This window comes from Peromyscus eremicus, chromosome 16_21 (assembly GCF_949786415.1).
Source record: "Peromyscus eremicus chromosome 16_21, PerEre_H2_v1, whole genome shotgun sequence".
In the NCBI taxonomy this organism is placed as follows: Eukaryota; Metazoa; Chordata; class Mammalia; order Rodentia; family Cricetidae; genus Peromyscus; species Peromyscus eremicus.
In genome coordinates, this window is record NC_081432.1 from 3377340 (window position 1) to 3397883 (window position 20544).

Genomic DNA, 20544 nt, shown 5'->3' on the forward strand with positions numbered 1-20544 from the left:
AAGACAAGAATACAATAAGAAAAGAAATTCATTGTTTATTAATGTGTCTGTGTAAAACTTAAAACATCTGATTTTCTGTCAAAAGAAACACCAAAAGGGGAGGCGCTCAGCCCATCCTTTGCTCAGGCATCCCTCACATTCTGGAGGCAGGGAGGGCAGGAGGCTGCTAATCCGAGTCTGACAGTACGATGATCTCTTCGGGATCACACTGTGTGGCCACACTCATCTGCAGAGAAGTCAGAGGAGAAGCAGGGAGGAGTCAGAGAGGTTAAAACTAGCAAGGTCCAGCCAGCGTGGTGGCCCATGGGAAGCAGAGGCAGGCTGATCTCTGAGTTTGGGGCTAGCCTGGTCTACATAGAGTTCCAGGACTACATAGAGAGACCCTGTCTCAAAACAACCAGAACTAGGACAGATGACTGAAAAGATGACTCAGTCACTAAGAGCACTGGCTGCCTTGCAGAGGACCTGGGTTTGGTCCCCAGACTCACATGGCCGCTCACTGCCATATCTCTACTCCAGTTCTTGAGGATCAGATGCCCTCTTCTGGCCTCCATGAGCACCAGGCACAAATGTGGTACACAGACATACATGCAAACAAAACACGTTTTCACATAAAATAAATGAGTTTATTAGATTTTATTATTTATCAATCATGTACACAGTGTTCTGCCTGAATGCAGGCCAGAAGAGGGCACCAGATCTCATTACAGATGGTTGTGAGCCACCATGTGGTTGCTGGGAATTGAACTCAGGTCCTCTGGAAGGGCAGCCAGTGCCCTTAACCACTGAGCCATCTCTCCAGCCCTTGTTCTGTTTTTTTGTGTTTTTAAGACAGGGGTCTAATTATGTAACCTTGACTGACCTGGAACTCACTGTGTAGACAAGACAGTTGGCCCTGAAGTTATAGAAATCTGCCTGCCTCTGCCTCCTGAGTGGTGGTGGGGTTAAAGGTATAAGCCACAATGCTGTGCAAAATAAACCTAAACACACACACACACACCTAGGGTGGGGAAAACAGAGATGGGATAGGTGCAGTATCCCCACAGGTAAACACTTACCTTATAAATACAAGGCCGGGGAGATTGAGATTGGGGAGTTTGGGATATCAGGGATGGAGAAGGGCTGCAGAGGGAACTTGTCACCAGGCCATGGCTGGGAGAGTCCACCCTTGTGGAGGAATCAGCAACAGGAGCCATGGAGGTCAAGGGGGAAGACCGAGTAGGTGGGGTCCATACCTTCTTCCCATTTCCCTGCTGAGCAGCCTGCTTCTCTGTGTAGCTAAGGGCAGAAGGGAATGAATGGATGGGAAGGCCCGAGGCTGCGGAGTGCCCAGTATCTCCCAGCAGACCCTGGGGATCTCTGACTGCTTTTACCTGTTTTCTAATGGTCCAGACCCCAGATGCTTCTTTTCCTTTCTCGATCTCTTGTACGGGGGACTGGAATCTCGCCAAGTGTGACAAGAGACACGCCCATTGAAGGATGTAGAGGTAACCACATCGGCCCCATTTTCCAAGATGGTGGGGAGGGAATCTTCTGACTGTTTCCTGGAAGAGGAAATGTCCCTTTCTTCAGGGGATGGGGTGGTACCCTCGGGCAAGGCTTCGATCTCTAGCTCAAAGAGCTGGGACCTAGGGCTCTCTTCTCCCAGGAGTGGCTGGTGGAGCTGCTCCCCGCTGCTCTCAGCATCTATGCTGGGAGGGTCTGGGGGTTCGGCCAGCGGTGATGCTGGTGTCCCTGTCAGTCCTTTGTCTTGCTGCTCCCCTGGAGACCCTTTTATAGGTTCTGAGTTCCTCCTAGTGGGGATGTGTGATGGGGACTTGGGGCTCTTATCTCCTTCATTATCTGGAAGAGAAAAGAGGGGAGGGATGGCATGAGGAAGGGGCAGAGGGGGCTGTGCCAAGGAGCTAGGAGGAAGAGGAGGGAGGAAAGGCCCAGCAGAACTGACACCAGAGAGTTGTTCTGCTTACGTATGTACCTCCTTCTCCTCCTTCCTCCTCCTCTTCTTCATCACCCCCCTCATCTTCCTGCAACTGTTCTAGATCCTCATCTTCATCTTCAGTGACCTCTTCCTCATCCTCTTCTTCCTCTTCCTCCTCCTCCTCATCACTTTCTTCTTCTTCTTCTTCTTCTTCTTCTTCTTCATCATCATCATCATCATCAGACTCAGCTTTGGAGGTAGTAGGGCACTCCTGGGAGGCCATTCCACTAGGACCCTGGGGGACAAAGGAGTCTCTCTTAAAGAATCCCTTTCCCCAGAGTTTTTGGTAGTACTAGGACTCGAACCTGGGACCTCAGGAATGCTAGGTGTGCTTCCACACACTGCTCCACGCACTCCCCCCACAACCCCTGGTGACCAGTGCAGGGCGAAGACAAGACCTCTGTGACAGGTGCTAACCCTGCCGTACCTCACCAGAATCCAAGGAGACTTTAGGGGAACCTGAAGGATTGGTGCCTAGGAGCCGGGCCCTTCTCCTCTGTCTCTCCCCCTCCTCGCTCTTGTCTTGCATCATTGCATATTTGGAGATGACCTCATCCAGGCGGCTCATGGCCAAGGTCCGATTTTCCCGAAGGCGTCGAGCCAGTGTGGGATCTGACAGTGCGGGGTCAATGCCTGTGTGAGAAAGCAGGGTCAGAGTGCTCAGCCCACTTAACCTAAAGGACCGCTAAAGGACCTCTAGGAGGCATCCCAAGAGCTTCTTCCTACCTGGCCTGTAGTCATCTGTGAGATGGCAGCCAAAGTTGTAGATGAGGTCAAGGTGGCGCCTTTCCTGTAACCTGACACCCACATCCCGGAAGGCATCTTGAGCCATGAGCTGGAGCTGCTGTCGGGGAAGGCCGAGACTGTGCCGGTTTGCTGCCCTCTCCACAGCCCTCAGCACATCCCCATAGTCAGGAAAGGTATCAGGCCCTGGCTTGTTAATAAGGCGCTCGATGCGCCTGTTGACCTCAGGGTAGCGGGTGCCGCGGTAGGGGATCCGCTGCTCTATGACCCGGCCGGTCAGAGAAGAGCAGTCCTTCAACTCACACAGCCGCCCGAAGAGGCGGATCAGTTTCCGCTTCAAGCGGGCCTCCTGCAGGTATGTGGAGTCAGGATCATCCAGTTCTGACAGATCCAGTTCCTTCTCCTGCAGCCGCCGTATCTCTGCTACATAGAGCGCCAGCAGCTGCTCCAAGCGCTGGATCTGCCTCCGGGAACCACGGGTCCTTGAAGCCTCAGGGGCAGTGGTTTCAGCATTTGTAAGGTCAGAGGAGGGGTCTGTGGGAGGGTTATCACCGGAGGATTCACTGGGCGCTGAGGGTACAGGAGCCAAGTTCAGCTTCTTCTTATTTGAATGGGCTTTAAGAACAGTGCAGAGCTCGTTAATGTAGACATAGAGCTTAGCCGGCCGGTTCCGAGCCCGAGACAGAACCCGGGACAGAATGTTGCAGAACTCCGCTGAGGCCAGAAACAGAGACTGGGCACGCTGCTGCAGTTTGTAGAGGAACGGAACCACCTCAGGGTGGTCCGAAGTCTGCATCTTACACAGTTCAAGGAACTGGAGAGTTCACGGAAAGGGTGGGAGACAAACAAGGGAGGCATAAAAACACGGAATTAGTGGGAAGGCCAGAACAAGAGAGCCAATCCCCTCCCTCTTGGTTCTTCCCTAACAGGTCACAGTGGTTCACACCTTTAAACCAGCTGTCAGGAGGCAGAAGCAAACTGAACTCTCTGCGTTCAAGGCCAGCCTCATCTAGACAATTCCGGGCAGCCAGGGCCACAGAATGAGGCCCCGCCGGAAGCTTACCTCTTCAAACAGTCTCTCATTCTCCAACCTGTAGCACTTCCTGCCACCTGAGTGACCGCTCCGTCCATCCCCGTGGGACTCAGAGGGACCAGAGGCTTCTGGCCCTGGCGAGACAGGATTGGAGGGCGGGTGGGAGGGCCCTGGCTGAGCGGCTGGTTCGTCCTCCTCATCATCATCCAGCACAATGATGCTGTCAGCGGTGGCCATGGGGGATCAAACCCCCCTAAGGGAGGAAGTGTTGGAAAGGTCAGAATTCTGGAAGGGGAAGGGGACCACAGGAAGAGCCCCTCCTGCGGGGCCCCACCCCATCAGATGCCCTGGGTCTCCGAATAGCTTAGTCCTGACCTAAATGTTTTCAATGCCTGCCTTTCAAGCAGTTCTGGGGGCAAACCTCCCGATCATCTTAAATCCCCACCCTGGACTCCACCCCTCAGTCAATTTCCGGTCTCTCAGTTGCGTTTTCCCCTCCCTGTGTCAGCTGTGAAGTTTTTTGTTACTCCTAATCCCAGTACAAGGTCCGACACTGGCCTCTGAGTTTTCCTCACTCTTGTCTACAAAAACCAACACCCTGCTGGTGCTATCTCTGGCCCTCAAACACGACAACGCCCCCACTCCGAGTTTCCCCTTTTTTATCCTTTTCGCTTTTGTTTTTGTTTGTTTTTCGAGACAGGGTTTCTCGGTGTAGCCTTGGCTGTCCTGGATCTCGCTCTGTAGCCCAGGCTGGCCTCGAACTCACAGAGATCTCCCTGCCTCTGCCTCCCAGGCGTGCGCCTCCACCGCCCGGCTTCTCCGAGTTTTTCCCTGACACCAACTCTGTGGCTCCGAGGTGAGTCCCAGTGCCCTGTGCCCTCCCAGTCATCTCTGTGTCCCACCTTCCACGGGGTTTCCTCTCACCGGGCCCCGAGGCTGGAGGTTCCCCCTAAGTCCCTCCCTCTCACCGCGCCCTGGTCCCCCCACTCCCTCTGACTTGTAACCGACAGCGAGCCCACCACCCGGCACTGCTGATACCTGGGCTCGCAGCCCCAGGTGGGGCCAGTCTCCTGTCTCAGCTTCCCGCCAAGTACCCCCTCCCCCAGTTCATCCCTAGGCCGCCTCACTCCCTTCAGGGCTAGCAAGGCACCACACGGCGGCCCCTCGGATTCAGCACCCAGGCCCCGCCGATCCCTCGCCCGCGCCACTCCCGCCCCGCCACCCCCGCTCCGCGCACGGCCCGGCCCCCACCTCTGAAACGGCCTCTCGAGGCTCCCCTCACCGCGGATCACAGAACCTCGCATGGTTCCCTCCGCCTTCCTTCCCCCCCCCCCGCAACCCCCACCGTAGGCCCACTACGAACCGGAAGCCGTAGGGTTTCCGCCTGCAACACCTGAGGGCGGCCATGTTGCGCTACGGAACCCAGTCCTCTCAGTAACCGGAAGTGTCGCGTGCCCCGCCCACCTAGGACGCCGTTCCCAGCGCTCGGACGCTCAAGGGGGAGGGGCTTTGGGGGGCTGCTGGCAGCTGGGGGGCGCCATGTTGCCGTACGGCATCGGCCTGGCCTGCACTGCCCTCCTCGGGGAAGGCGTGGAGTTCTTTGCACCTGGTGTTTCCCGAAGCCACTGGTCCAGTCAGAAGCTTCCTGCCTCAGACCTCCCCAACGCCGTCCGGTCGAGGGCAGGGAAGATCGAGCCCCCCAGCACCTAGAAGGGGAAGGAACCCCCGCATGATACCTAAGAGCTGGGCTCTCTAGGGCTGTGCAGGGCTCCAGGGAACGAAATAAAAGTCTTTTCCTGTCCTGGGTTGGTGTAAGCCTGACACTCCCTACTTTGCTCTCTCTCGGGCCCCAAGTTCCACCTCCTGGTTGCCTGAGCTTGCCCTTCCCTTCCAGAGGCGACGCGCACCTCGAGGCTGTCCAGCCCCAGCCTCTACCTACGGTCAGGTGCATACACACATGCATACAAATGAGCACAGCATGCTGCACAAGTGAGGTATTGTTATTATTGCTGTCTGTCGGTGACTCGCTGCCCAAGCTGCACCACAGACGTGATGACCGAGCCAGCTGGTGGGAATGTGGCCCTCTGTTTCTCCGAGGGTCATCCTGACCAGAAGGCCGTGTGTGCTTCATGGTGGGGTTTGCAAGGCATGAGGCGGGGCGCGGGATAACCTGGCGCGAGCTTGCAGAGAAACCGTGCAAACTGCCGCTTGGAGCGCTGGGAGATGAAAGGAGGCTCATAAAATCCCCTCGGGGCGTCTCTTCCTCCGGGAGACCTGCAGAGAAAAGGAGGTGGGGGTGGGGGGATGGGGAAGACAGTGAGGTCCGCAGACGTGCCGATGAGGAAGCAGGATAAGTGAATACCCTTTGCGCTAAGATTGCACCTCCGCATCCTTCTGCATTCCTCAGGTGGTGGACATCTTGCCAATTTGCAGGACCATGAAGCCCAGTGGCTCTCAGAGGAACCGAACCTCAAACTCGCTTTAAAGAAACCCACCTCGTTTCCTGTCTGATCCTCTATGTATGGCATTTAAATTGGGAAACAGAAAAGTTCCTCAATGGTTAACGAGACTCTAAAGATAATGAAGGATTTAATTTCCATATCCTTGGGTTTCTCAATGGGTTTCCCTGAGTGGATGTCTGAAATGAAGGTTATCCATCTCTTCACAAATATTCATTTTGTTTTATGTATGTGTGTGCTGGTGTAAGTCTCTGTGCACGACGTGAGTGTAGGTAGGTGCCTGAGAAGGCGAAAAGAGCGACCCAGCCTTTAAGAGCACCTGTTGCTCTTGCAGGTTCGATTCCCAGGCCCTACATAGTGACTCACAACCATCTGTAACCCAGTTCCAGGGAATCCAATAGGCATGCTCATGATGAACATACATACAGGCAGGCAAAGCGTCCATACACATAAAATAAAATAAATACATTTTTTAAAATTAATAGTTATAAAAGGTGACATCAAGTCCAAGGCTGAGGGAACATGGAAGAACGGAGTGGAAAGAACGTAAGAGCTGGAAGATGGAGAAGAGTGCTGACTTAGAAAAAAGCTTCCATGGGAGTGAGAGGGGGGTGAATAATGGAGGTGAAAATGACCAGAATATATTATATAATGAATAAAAATAAGTATAAGTTTTACACTGTTTGATCACTTCTGTTCTTGCAATAACTGCAGGTACTCAGAAGAACTTACGTGTGGGGGTGTTTTGCCTGCGTGTGTGTATACACACCCTTGTGTATCTGATGCCCACGAAGACCCTAAGAGGGCCACTGACCCCTGGGACTGGAGTTGTGAGCGCCATGCTGGTTCTAAGGAGGAGGGGGAGGGAAGCTCTGAGCTGGAACAGGTCTGGGAGTTTAGGGAAGAGGTAAGAGGGGCCAGGATGCTAGCACTGGGGCTTTGAAATATATAACAGGTACTTGTGAATAAGAACCTGGAGGCTAGCATGGGCTCTGATATGCTGAGAGGCACCACAGACACATGTCAATGGACAGTCGTATGTCCCTTCCTCCAGAGGCAAGGGAAATCTGTCCTTTTTGCAGACAGGAACCTGTTTCACAAGTTCCTGAGGAATTCTGGCTTTTATCTAACTGCCAGAGCCCTTCTATAGTCCAGTTTGAGGTGGACCAAGATTGTTGCTTCTGGACATTCACACTGCCTGAGACCCTACATGTCATTGTGTCACTCCTTGGAGAATCATAAGTCAGAACACCACAGAGACGCTTGCACATCCATGTTGATTGCTGTAGTGCTCTGAATAGCCAAAAGAATGGAAGCAGCCCACGTGTCCATCAACAGACAGAGAAAACGTGGTACATCTGTACAGTGGGATCTTAGTCAGCTGGGAAGAAAACTTAAATCATGACATTTGCGGGAAAACAAAGGAAATGGAAATCACTCTAAAGCAAAATAGGCTACATTCAAAAGGATAAATCATTCCTCATATTCTCTCATATGTGGAATCTGGATTTAAATTTATATAGCATGTGTATACAAAGTTGTGTGTGTGTGTGTGTGTGTGTGTGTGTGTGAGCTCGTGTGCAAAACATGAAATTAGAAAGGGGAAGAAGCAGTCTAGAGGGTGCCTCAAGAGACAAAAATGGAATCTAGGGACATGAAGCAGCACGAGACACTGGGGGAATGGACCAGAGTGGGAGGCAGAGTGGCTGTGGAGGAGCCAGGTACCCAATGACATACACAGTAGCTCACAATGACACAACCCATCACTTGTTCGCTGACTAAAAAGTTAATGTTTTTTCATTTATAGGGAGGGGAATCCTGGAGGAGTTGGAGGGAATGTCTGGGGAATGAATATGATCAACATACATTGTATTTGTATATGCAGTTACAATTGTGTGTGTGTGTGTGTGTGTGTGTGTGTGTGTGTGTGTTGCAGAGGACCTGAGTCTGGTTCCCAGTTCCCACTTACAGCCTCCTTTAACTCCAGCCCCAGGGGATCCAACACCTTCTGTGGACACCTGCACTCATGTGCCCATACCCACGAACAGACAGACAGACAGACAGACACACACACACACACACACACACACACACACACACACACATAAACAAAAATAGCCTTAGAGTGCTGACCTAAGCTACCCCTCCCACCCTGGTCTCTCTGGAGTCTCCTTTCTCACCTCAAGATCTCTATAGGGAGATGCTCAGAGTTCCAGCGCCTCTTCCTCCTCGGGTGTCCTCAGGAGCCAGTCCCGAAATGTAGCCCATGGCAGGGGCCACAGCAGTTTGTAAGCAGCCTCCAGCATGAGCAGTGTCAGGAAGAGGACCAAGAAGGTGAGGAAGATCTTGTCCAAAGCGCGCCGCAGGGGCCCCCGAGGAGGAGTGGGACCCTGGGCGAATGCTAGGAACACGTCCCCCTCCTCCACGCTGCCCCCTTCCTCTGCCATCCTCACCCAGGCGGGGACAGCTGGCTGGCTCAGTGTGGGCTGGAAGGCCGAGCTCAGCACTGCCGGGATTAAAGGGCGTGGCTGTGATGACCCTGCACCTGCGGGTGTGACCCTAATTCCAGAACCCAGTTAGAAAGGAGAGAAAGGCTTTTGAGTTTGGGGGCAATTTTTTATTTCTTTGTAAGTTCTACTGTTTGGGCTTGCTCTCTCATTCCACCTTTACCTGGGTTCCAGGGACACTAAAAGCACCTTTCCCTGCTGAGCCGTCTCTCTGCCCCAGGGCAATTATTTAGTCACCTAGCCTGATGTGAAAGGTCACACTGTATGAGCACTAAGTCCTGTCCAGCTTTACCATATGTAACTCTCTGCCTTGGAAACAGAAGACTCATTACAGACACTTAAACTGGAATAGTCAGGCATCCTGGTCCTAGATCCAAGCACCAGTCTAGGGCCTGAAGAGAAGGATCAAAGAACTGTAACAACAGGCCGGGTGGGCCTGGTCTCTGCGGTGAAGGAGAAGGAAAGGGTGTCTCTAATCCAAGCAGGCTGGTTTCCTCCTGCTGGGTTTCTGTGGGTGGCCCTCAGATTGGGAGACTAAAACCTAACCAGGCTGAGTGGTGCATGCCTGAAATGCCAGCCTGCAGGATGCTTCGGCAGGGGGAGCAGGATTGCTAAGAGTCTAAGGTGAGTCTATTTACACAGGTGAGACCTTGTCTCAAAACAAAATAAAACAAACCACCCAAGTAATTAAATGAAAATAAAATTTAAAAATCCTAAAAGCAAACAAACAAATGAACCCCTTGACTTCTGGCCCTGTGGTGTCAAGGGGGCAATTTTAATTGGACTGAATACACTGAAGATGTTTGTAAGAAGAGCTGTGATTGGTCGGATGGTGAGTGTTGACTACTGGGCCACCAAAGGAGGAAAGTTTGTGTTGGATGCTAAACAGATACTTGTGAAGCTTGTCCTTGGGGCACCTGAGTTCAGCTGGTGAGGTGACACACAGGGAGCCCTCTGGCATCAGGAGGATGGCCACCAGAGACACCAAGCATCAGAGGGCTCACATTTTTAGTTTCATGCCCAATTCTGAGGAAGCAGGGTAGGTTTGAGGTAAGATAAAGGGGAGAGTTATAGGGACATGGGGCAAGAAAGATGCCCAGCTGGGCAGTGGTGGTGCACAACTTTTTTTTTTTTTTTTTTTTTTAATGCAGAATGCCGTTTATTGAAGGAGAGAGGAGGTCTTAAAAACAGGCTTACAGCACAATGGGAGAACCCTGGAGGGCAGAAGTTCCTGATGTTTTACAATCTTGTATCTAAGCTGTTAAGGCCCATTATGCAGGATACACAGACAAGGAACTTCCCTTAAGCATTCAGGAGGGTGGAACCCAGCAGGGAATTAGCATAGGGAGGATATCAAGGTCAAGGTCAGCAAGCAAGGCAACAGTTACCCAAAACAGGGGCCAGGACACTACAGGTCCCCCTTTTACTAAAAAACGAGCTTCTGATTTACGTTGTGTGGATATCAGCAGGTCACCTTACCCGTCATGGAGACACCTGCTCAGGCCACACAGGTGCTCTGTCTTAGGTTGGTGAGCGCCCCCCAGACATTACCCGTCTCTGAATACTCATTATCATGCAGGCTCAATCATGTGAGAACTGCAGAGTTAACTGCTGGGTGGCGCACACCTTTAATCCCAGCACTCGGGAGGCAGAGGCAGACGGATCTCTGTGAGTTCGAGGCCAGGATGGTCTACAGAGCAAGGTCCAGGATAGGCTCCAAAGCTACACAAAGAAACTGTGTATTGAAAAACCAAAAAAAAAAAAAAAAAAAAAGAAAAGAAAAGAAAGAAAGAAAAGAAAAAAGAAAGAAAGGTGCCCTGTGCCCAGGAGGCTGGTCAGAGCTCCTCAGCTGAACAAGAGTTCCAGCACAATCGACATCCTATAAGGCCTTTCTCCCATAGTTTCTGGGGTCTCTCCTGAAATGCTGTGCAGCCCTGGTTTTACTTCATCGTATTAAACCCTATCCAATGCACCCTATAATCTCACTCGTTAGGTCGGTGGAAAGGTGCCCCCCGCATGACGGGGCCCACCATTAAGCTCAGCACTGGAGAGGCAGAGGCAGAGGCAGGCGGAGCTCTGTGAGTTTGAGGCCAGCCTGGTCTACATAGAGTTCCAGGACAGCCAGAGCTACAGAGTGAAACCCTGCCTTAAAAAAACAAAAAGCCACGCCAGTGTGAGTGGAGAAACAAAGAGAAGCTAGACTTTCTCACAGATATACAGTGTCAGGCAGAGATAAACAGGATGCGAGGTGGGGGGGCTGTCAATCAGAGCATAGGTGTGAGAAATGAAAACTTAAGCATGTGGTAGAATTGAAACTTCAGCCTAATTTAAGGTCTGACTTCTGAGTTGTGTCTCCTTCCTCCTTTTCTCTTCTCTCTTTTTGTTTTTGTTTTCTAGAAGAAAAAATGTTATCTACCCCAGGCTGGCCTTAAATTCACCATGTAGCCCCAGGATTTCAGAGTCTCTGTGACTTTCACAGTCTACAGAGAAACAATCTTTGGGAGGCAAGAAAGCAGTTTGGCAAAGTACAGCTCCATAGTGTATGTTGGTTCAAATGTCTGGAGTGGTTGATTTTAGGCATATTTAAGCACAGCACAGTTTAGTGAGAACTATCCTGGTGCTAATGAATTCAGTCCCGTGTTCACAACAAAGCTCACACACATCTTCTTGAGGAACAGCATAAGCCAAATACAAACATTGAAAGTCTTTGTAAAATCTGTAGAACTAGGTTCTGCAGATTGACTGAGAAAAACAAATATACTAGAAGGGCCTGTAGAAGATCCAGTGCCAGAAAGGATAGAGCAAAGTTTTCCAGGCTGGAAAACATCTACTGCAGCCTTCTGGGTAGGTGCAGGTGTTTCGTTCCTTCTCTTGAAGGAAAAATGGCGTGCGTTTAACCTTCCAGGCTCACCTAGTGCCTATCTGTGAGCACAAAGACCTTCATGCTTCCTCTTACAGAGGCTAGCCTTTAATTCAAAGCAATCCTTGCCTCTGCCTCCTGAGCACCAGGATTAATTCAGCATGCAGGCTACTGTGGTGGGCAATTTTTTTTATTTTATTTTATTTCTCCTAGACAAGAGCTACAAATATTTTTTAGATGGTAGTTGTCTTGTAATTAATACTTCATCCCTTAGTCATGTAATGAATGTTGTTGTTTTCCAGAAAGCCCTGCAGGGGGTTAATACTTTGCACTACAAAAACCAGCTACAGTGAAGGCCCTACAACCCAACCCTGGGGAACTGGGGGCAGGAGGATCAAAGGCTCAAGGTCATCTCCCTTTACATAACAAGTTCAAGGTCAGCCTGGGATTCTGGAGACCTTGTCTCAAATAAATAAGAAGTAGGACATGGTGGCACACCTTTAATCCCAGCCCTTGAGAGGCAGAGGCAGATGGATTTCTGAATTTGAGGACAGCCTGGTCTACATAGTGAGTTCCAGGACAGCCAGAACTATGTAGACAGACACTGTCTCAAAAAATTAAGTAAAATAAAATCAGAAAATAACAACACAAAAGCAGCCTGGTGCTTCACTTGGTATCTTTTTTATTTTTTTCAAACAGGGTCTCACTATGTAGCTCTGGATGTCCTGGAACTCCTTATGTACACGAGCCTGTCCTTGAACTCACAGATCTGTCCGCCTCTGACTTTCAAGTGCTAGGATTAAGGCTTGAGCCGAGCCGGCATGTCCTGTCCTTCACTTAGTATCTTAAAATCAAATTTTTTGCTTTGGTTTGTTTTTTTGGAGGATTTTTGTTTTGTTTTTCCAATACAGTTTCTCTGTGTAGACCTGGCTGTCCTGGAACTCACTCTGTAGACCAGGCTGGTCTCGAGTTCAGAGATCCACCTGCCCCTGCCTCCCAAGTACTGGGATTAAAGACTTGGGCTACCACTGCCCAGCAAAACCAAGCATTGAAAGGTTGCCCCTGTCAAGTCCAAAGTTACCTCATATCCCCCCACACACCCAGAAAAGGGCAGGGCCACTGACTGTCCAAAATTGAGTCTAAGCCCAGCTCAACCTGGACTATAGAAGGATTTCTGGTGGTTAGATAAAAGTCAGCATTCTAAAGGAACTTGTGAAATCGGTTCCCATCTGCCAAAAGAAGACATTTTCTTTACCTCTGGCAGAAGGGACATATGGCTTTCCATTGACATGTACCTGTGGCTGCATATTGAAGCCCATGCTGGCCTTGAGGTTCCCTCCATCCCAATTCATACAAGTACTATTGCACATTTCAAAACCCCTACCCTGGCACCCTGGCCGCCCTCACATCAGACCCCCATCCCTTTATGCACCTACTCTTCTCCGTACTCTCCTCCCCCTCCCCCATTCTCTGTCCTCTGTCCCTTGCCTATCTTACAATCTCCACTACTTTCTCCTGGTCATCTTCCACTTGTTCAGCCTGTTTCTCTTTCCCTCTGCTCTAGACTCCTCCATATGCCTCTGGCTGTTCTCTCTCTCATATCTACAGTAAAATCCCTTCTCTAATAAAGTAGCAGTCATGTTGGCAGTTTCTTGACTTCATCTCCTGGTGCTGAACACCCAAGAGAGGACAAATGGACCCCCTTCCCCAGGGCCTGGCCTCTCCTAATTGAACCAAGCTGCTGATGTGACTCTCCAGAGGTATGGACCATTTGTTTCTGCTGGCTCCTGATACCCACCAAGTCAATTCTAAATTTTAGAGTCCGTCTCTTCAGCTACTTCTCCACCTGCACTAACCACTCATCTGTCCTTGTCTACTCTGGTAAGTGCCACCTCTGTGTTCTGTTCCTGTGAGTTCCTGGAGCCTACCACTGCCAGTAAAGTACTGTCTGAGTCAGGAAGCTTCTCTCCCTGTGCTGGCACCCAGTCACATGGAAAGGGATGCCTCTCCTTTGTGATTTAGAACATTTCTCTCTGACAAGTTTCTCAATCTGTTTGGCGATGCGGCATATCAAAGTGCATGCTGGCCTCTAGCCCACTGTGGAGTCTCCATCAGAGACGTCTGCTTGGACAGGGGTTTAAGCCAATAGAAAGTCTTTATTAGAGGGTCAACAACTACGCTGGGTGTTTGGGATCCTAATATAGCATCGGGCCTTTCTCAGGGTGAGCTTCTAAGAACAACCATGTTCTGGGTTGACATACTTCAGTTAACAAGAACAGTTAGCCAGATGCAGAACTGCATAAGCCAACAAGCAAGGCTAGTGCATTTAGAGACTTTCCCAGAACTATGGACTGTGATGGGTTAGGTCTGTGTTTTCATTTTGGCCGGCGGTGCTGTCTATGTGTTGACTTTTAGAGTACTTTATAGCACTTCCACCATGGAGTCAGCTGTGCTAAGGTCTGGAGGCCTATTCCATTCCCCTCTGGTCTTAGCGAACGAGTCAAATCCTGAACTCTTTCTGCTCCAGACAGCTGTAGCTGGTCCTAAGGACCATTAATTTTACTGAACAGGTGCTCGCTTCGGCAGCACATAGACCAAAATTGGAACGATACAGAGAAGATTAGCATGGCCCCTGTGCAAGGATAACACGCAAATTCGTGAAGCGTTCCATTTTTTTTTTTTTTCTTTTTTTTTTTTGGTTTTTCGAGACAGGGTTTCTCTGTGTAGCTTTGTGCCTTTCCTGGAACTCACTTGGTAGTCCAGGCTGGCCTCGAACTCACAAAGATCCACCTGGCTCTGCCTCCCGAGTGCTGGGATTAAAGGCATGCGCCACCACCGCCCGGCGCGTTCCATATTTTTTAAAAATAAAAAAAAAAATTACTGAACAGATACACAATTGGCCATACAGTTTAAGATGCAGGGGTCCCGCCATTAATCCAGCCAGAGCTGATGGCAGAGTGGGTAGCCAGGGGACCAAGAGAACAGAGAGCAGAGACTGGTACCAATTATCTGAGATATATACATATATATGCATAAGTATATATGCCTGTATATATGCATAAATATGTATGTATATATATATACATAAATATATGTGTGTATATATATAAATATATGTGTATATATACATAAATATATGTGTGTGTTTATACATAAACATATATGTATGTACATATATATAAACATATATGTGTGTGTATATATATGCATAAACATGTGTATATATATGCATAAATATATATGTGTGTGTGTAAATATATATACATATATATTTCTCTTTTTGAGATTTTCCCCAACCACATCCAGATTTTCTCTTAGTTACTCCTGATTAATTAGCATAGAAACACCAGGTTTTTCCCAAAACCAGATATAGTTTCCTTTATCTCATGAGAAGTAAGACTGAGCTGCTCCAATTTTGTAGGACCATATCCGCAAGGAAATCTAACTTATTTTAATTCATAAACAGAAACTTGGTTTTGTTTTGTTTTTGAAACAGGGTTTCTCTGTGTAGCCCTGGCTGTCCTGGAACTCACTTCGTAGACCAGACTGGCCTCCAACTCACAGAGATCCACCTGCCTCTGCCTCCAGATTAAAGGTGGCTCAGAAACGGAACCTTGTAATACCTCTAGGTCCTGCCCAACCTGTCTGCTTATTGTGAAAGGAATGAGATGGATTGGAGAGATGACTCAGAGGTTAAGAGCACTGGCTGCTCTTTCAGAGGTCCTGAGTTCAATTCCCAGCACCCACGGCACCCACATGGTGGCTCACAACCATTTGTAATGAGATCTGGTGCCCTCTTCTGGAGTGCAGACAGACATGCAGACAGAACACTGTATACATGAGAAAGAAAGAAAGAGAGAAAGAGATCAGAAAAGACACTTTTAGTCAAACAATTAGAACACACCCACCAAGAGGTCTTGGGGCTGAGTCTTATCGCTGTTGTCCAGATGAATTAATTCACAAGGCAGAACAGCAGGCGTCAGAATAAGGGGAAGTGCCTAGGTTAAAGGTTTTGGACATTAGACAAGTTCCAGCCCCTTGTAAGTCCTCTAATGTTAATTTAGGCTGCCCCCAGTCAGAATGAGTTTTGTCAGTCAATGGGCTGACAGTCTGGTTAGTTCCTATCCCTCTGTAGTCCGGGGGTGAGGGAGCGGGGAGGGGGAGGGATGTCTAGAAATTCTGGCCGATTCCTGCCTGGGAATTATTAACTTCATCCCCAGGGTCCTTTCCTGTGGCATAGAGTCTGATTTCTTGTGTTCCCTCTCTTTCCAAAGGCCAGAATCTGTCTTACTGATTTTTTAGGAAGCTCAGTTTCAGGACCTGATTTTTGCAATGGCAACTTCTTTGCTCCTGGCAGCTAGGAGGCCCAGCGCAGGGCGTGCATGGAATTGAGAACTCTGTTTTCCTGTCGCAAAAGATAAATTCCCACATCTTTTCTTTTTTCCAATATAATCAAATACTTAAAGTGAGCATCTGATGAGCAAAGATCAAGATGGAATATGGGTGTGAGCTGGAGTGGTGGCTCAGTAGTTAACGAGCACTGGCTGCTCTTTCAAAGGACCCGGGTTCAATGCCTAGCACCTACATGGCAGCTCACAACTGTCTGTAACTCCAGTTCCAGGGTATCTGGCATCCTCACACAGGTAAAACCTGAATGTACATAAAAATATTTATAAAAAAAAAGTAAATCGTTTTAAAAAGAGGTGGCCTATGGGGTGACAGTGTGTAGCCAGTTAACTGTCACCTCTCCTGTGTCTGTCTCCCTCCATTCCCAGGTCCAGGCCTGAGAATGGTGCAGGCTGGACCATGAGCCTGTATTCACACCAAACATAAGACTCAGGACGTAGAGGGGCAGGGAGCAGAAGCGTCTCAGGCCCAAGGAAACCTTAATTTTAACGGGTCCACGGTCTGGGAATTAGTCGGTTTGGTGGCAGCAAGGCAGCAGCTGTGGCTTCTTCTGCCTTGACCGGTCGGTTGTGGTGACTCCATTGTGTAACATCAGCTACCTCACAGCTATGGGAGTGGAGAGAATCACTGTGTAGGCCCTTCCCAAGCTGGTTTCAGTCCCTTTGGCTACGTGCTTGCTTGACCCAGACAGAATCACTGGCCTGGAACAAGGAGAAACTTGTGGCAACTTGTTTTCCTTATCCGAGAGCCTTGGTCAGATAGATCAGTTCTGCTCTCTGGGCTGAGGTCCTGGCTTGGGCCCACATTGCTCCAGTTGAAGTAACTACTACAGCTCCACATACCTGGTTTCATCCTTAATCTCATGAGAGACACAGACGAGCACCTAAAGGTCCATGCTCAGGCAAGAGGGTAGCAGGATTGATGGTCTCAAAGCGGGCATGAGGGTGGTCCAGGAGTAGAGCCTGGTACTGGGTCACAGAGGCACTAGACAGCCATCTTTCTGGTGCTCCTTGGAGAAGGTCTCAACGGCATGGGGTGCTGTGAGTATAAGATCTTGACCCAGGGTTAACCTTTTTTTTTTTTTTTCCATTAGACTATCAGTAGCTTCCATCCTGTCCAATCGCTTGAACTGGTATGTCACAGGGCTTATCCATGGCCCCCAAGTTTGGGTTAAACCCCTTTGTGTCTTTTGTTTCATGGTCAAACAGACTAAAAGGTTTGAGACAAGCTGGAGTCAGAGCTGTTTTTAAAGCTGCAAGTGCCTTTTGTTTAGTCTTAGCCCAGATTCGGGGTCCAGTGCCCACCTGGTGCTGGTGCGCAGAGGCTTTGCCATTTCCACAAACTCTGACATCCAGAAGCAGCAGTACTTAGCTGCATGCAGGAACTCTCCAACCTGTCTCTTAGTCTTTGGAAGTAGGAGCTGAAGGATGGCAGCAATCCCCCCCTGAGACAGGCTCCTGTCTCCCTCCCTTCAGCTGGTAGCCAAGATAGGTGGCCTCTGGTATACGACACTGGGCTTTCTCGGCTGACATTCCGGAGCCCACATCTATGCCTCTTGCAGCAGTCCCTCAGTGGCCCTTTTCTAATCCATTTTCCCGGGGAACCTCTGACAGAAGGGCAGGAGGTCAGCTCCTAGTGTCTCATCAAACAGGGTTGGAGAACTGTTAAATCCTTGGGCAACCCGGTCCAGGCTTGCTGCCCTCTGTAACCTCCCATTGGGTCCGTCCATTTAAAAGCAAAGATGGGGGCTGGAGAGATGGCTCAGAGGTTAAGAGAGCACTGGCTGCTCTTCCAGAGGTCCTGAGTTCAATTCCCAGCACCCACATGGTGACTCACAACCATCCGTAATGAGATCTGGTGCCCTCTTCTGGTCTGCAGGCGTACATGCAGGAAGAACGCTGTATACATAATAAATGAATAAATCTTTAAAAAAAAAAAAAAAAGCAAAGATGGGTTGACTCACCTCTGCCAAGGGGAAGCTGAAGAACACATCTTTCAGGCTCAAGACAGTGCACACCTGTTTCTCTGGAAGAACCAGACCTATGAAAATCGGAGGTCCCAGGTCTTCACAGGCAGGAGAGGTATATTCCAGGGTGACAGGCTGGGCACTAAGATGCCTGTCTCTCTAAGCTAGCCAATATGGGCTGCAATTCTCATTTTTGTTTCCAGGGACATTGGGTATTTGTTTAATCTGGACAAGGGTAGCTGAACTGGTTAGTTCAACAACAATAGGAACTTGGTATTGGGCTGGTCCTGGGGGTTGGTTTGTGTCCTCAACCCTAGGAAACCTTTGTTGTCAATCTGAGAGCCAGTCCAACTGTATCTTTTTTGTTGTCGTCGTCGTCACCCCCCCCTCCCGCCCCAACAGGGTTTCTCTGTAGCCCTGGCTGTCCTAAAACTAGCTCTGTAGACCAGGCTGGCCTTGAACTCACAGAGATCCTCCTGCCTCTGCCTCCAAGTGCTGGGATTAAGGGCGTGCGCCACCACCGCCCGGCCAAACTGAATCTTTTAATTGGAGGCTTATGAGTATTTTTCTGACAGAAGATAAGACACCAAAATTTGGTGGGTATCTCTAAATCTGTGTCTCATCATCAGAGACGGAAGGTATGGTGACTTTCGGTTTTTGCAAAAGGTCTTTTCCCAGTCAGTGCTGTGTACCTTTTGATCCACCTCCAGCAACTGGGACCTACTTACACCTTTAAATTGTTTTAACTTTCATAACATTTTCCCCTAATAGCCGGGGCCGACTGGACTGGGTGACCCTCCGTAGGTGTGGATCATATGTTTCCAATGGCTTCTGCCATCCACCGAGTTTGAGTCCAGTCCAGACTTTCCAGTACTTCTCTTCTCCACCTACTCTTGCATGGTGCTCAGGTAAGTGTCACGTTGGTGCTGGCTGCTCTGTCCCTGTTGGCTCCTGGAGCCTGTTACCATACAAAGTCATGTTGGTGAGTCACACAGCTTCTCTTACCCTACTGAGCACCTGTCACTCAGAAAGGGACACTTCTCCTTTGTGATTTGGGACTTTTCTCTCTGACTAGTCTCTCGGTCCACTTGGGGACAGTTGGGATTGAAATTCTTGCTACTGGAACACGCACTCATTTTTCTTCCATCCTCGCTCTCCCTGCCCCGCTGTGGTCCCCTTTCCTAAAGTCTGTCCCATCTCCTTGCTCTGCCCCTGGCTCCCTCCCCACTGTCCCTCAGCTCTCTCCTGGAGCTCGCTCTGTCCCTCCTGCTGGCCTGCTGGAGCCCGAGCTCCATCTCTTGCCCTCCTCAGACTCAGAGGTGTGTGTAAAGTCTCGCTCTTTCAGTGCTTGGCCTCAGCGCAGCTCAATGGCCAAAGATGAGACACTTGATTTCCAAATTCTCAGAGATTGTACAGCCTCTACCACTGCACGAGCAAGTGATCCCCAAATCTCTTATCTCTTAACTTCCTCGGTTCTCCACTCTCAAAAATCTCCTATCTCTGAGCCTTCTTTGATCTTGTCCCTCCCTCTGACCACCGGATTCAAGTCTTACAAAAATTCAAATGTCTTTGTGGTATGGATAATATTGAAACATTGTGTTATTGCTCTATAAAAAGACTGGCTCTGGAGTTGGGTTACGGCCTGCTTTCTCCAGACCCAAGCATGCTTGTTGAAAAGTTTCCCCCAAAATCTCTTCCCTGGGTCAGGCAGGCCCCCTGACTCTGTGGCAGGGAGGAGGAGAGCAAAATAAAGCAGCCCAGGAAAAGACAATCCGTGCTTTAAAACAGGCAAAACATAAACTGTTCTAATGGAGATCAGGCTGCTTATCTCACACTCCTCTTCTTGGCTTTATTTAACTCTCTAAAGTACTCCCTTCTCTTACATCTCTAAAACTTTTGCTAAAGTATAGCTTTAATCTCAAGATTTCTAAGAACATTGTGTAAACCCTCTGTACCTCAGAATTTGTAAATTCACTGGGTGTGGCTAAAACCTGTAACAAAAAAAAAATAGCTTAAAACTTGTAAGAGAAGGGTTGATTAGTTAAAAATCTACAGCATGCTTATATGCAACTTGGATTTCAGTCTTGTTTAGGAAAGTAGACTTGGTTGTTTTTTTAAAGGGTGTGTGCCTCATGGGCTCACCTCAGAGTAAATGGCAACTATGTGGCTTGCTGCTATAGTATAAACCGACTAAGACAGAACCCATAAAACTTCAGTCCAACTGAGCCCTCTGCTTATCATTGTAGCTACTTTTTTTTTTTTTTTTTTTTTTTTTTTTGGTTTTTCAAGACAGGGTTTCTCTGTGTAACAACTCTGACGGTCCTAGAACTCACTTTGTAGACCAGGCTGGCCTTGAACTCACAGCGATCCGCCTGGCTCTGCCTCCCGAGTGCTGGGATTAAAGGCGTGCGCCACCACCGCCCTGCTCGTATCTACTTTTTAGACTAAGAAGTCAACAGCAAGTCTCCAAAAGATTTTGGGTTAAGATGAATTTTCATATAATGATTTTTGTCCTGAGAGGGAAAAAAACCAAACCAAACCAAACCAAACCAGATGAAGACAAAAGCATGAACAAGGTTTATGAAAATAT

General features: G+C 49.2%; 2 protein-coding genes, 1 long non-coding RNA gene and 1 other non-coding gene across 8 annotated transcripts; 2 read left to right on the forward strand and 2 right to left on the reverse strand.

Annotated features, from left to right (window-relative positions):
* Nucleotides 1-10: 10 nt before the first annotated feature.
* Daxx (death domain associated protein) lies at nt 11-5227 on the reverse strand. 5 transcript variants are annotated; one of them, XM_059282395.1, is made up of 8 exons: nt 5119-5227; nt 3786-4008; nt 2705-3536; nt 2406-2611; nt 1976-2213; nt 1374-1842; nt 1059-1278; nt 11-226 (listed from the first exon to the last, which is right to left on the reverse strand). In XM_059282395.1, exons 2-8 carry the CDS (start codon nt 3990-3992, stop codon nt 167-169), a joined length of 2232 nt encoding a protein of 743 aa, XP_059138378.1. In that variant the 5' UTR covers nt 3993-4008; nt 5119-5227; the 3' UTR covers nt 11-166. The 5 variants fall into 5 exon arrangements, with proteins under 5 accessions (XP_059138378.1, XP_059138380.1, XP_059138382.1 ...); XM_059282397.1 differs by lacking the exon at nt 5119-5227 and adding an exon at nt 5007-5090; XM_059282399.1 differs by lacking the exon at nt 5119-5227 and adding an exon at nt 4794-4991 and having other exon boundaries at nt 1236-1278.
* On the forward strand, nt 1356-4313 carry LOC131926816 (uncharacterized). The gene is made up of 2 exons (XR_009383572.1): nt 1356-1487; nt 3652-4313. It is a non-coding gene; the product is annotated as an uncharacterized LOC131926816 (long non-coding RNA).
* Nucleotides 5228-8418: 3191 nt separating the features above from the next.
* Nucleotides 8419-8661, reverse strand: Smim40 (small integral membrane protein 40). Its single transcript, XM_059282436.1, has one exon. It carries the CDS (start codon nt 8659-8661, stop codon nt 8419-8421), a length of 243 nt encoding a protein of 80 aa, XP_059138419.1.
* Nucleotides 8662-14151: 5490 nt separating this feature from the next.
* On the forward strand, nt 14152-14258 carry LOC131894007 (U6 spliceosomal RNA). The gene has a single exon (XR_009374797.1). It is a non-coding gene; the product is annotated as a U6 spliceosomal RNA (small nuclear RNA).
* Nucleotides 14259-20544: the final 6286 nt, after the last annotated feature.

Coding starts and splice junctions, on each gene's coding strand:
- Daxx (XM_059282395.1), bottom strand. CDS start 3,992: ATGGCCACCGCTGACAGCATCATTGTGCTGGATGATGATGAGGAGGAC. Junction 3,537..3,785: donor ATGAGAGACTGTTTGAAGAG/GTAAGCTTCCGG, acceptor TGAACTCTCCAG/TTCCTTGAACTGTGTAAGAT. Junction 1,279..1,373: donor TCTGGACCATTAGAAAACAG/GTAAAAGCAGTC, acceptor TTCTGCCCTTAG/CTACACAGAGAAGCAGGCTG.
- Smim40 (XM_059282436.1), bottom strand. CDS start 8,661: ATGGCAGAGGAAGGGGGCAGCGTGGAGGAGGGGGACGTGTTCCTAGCA.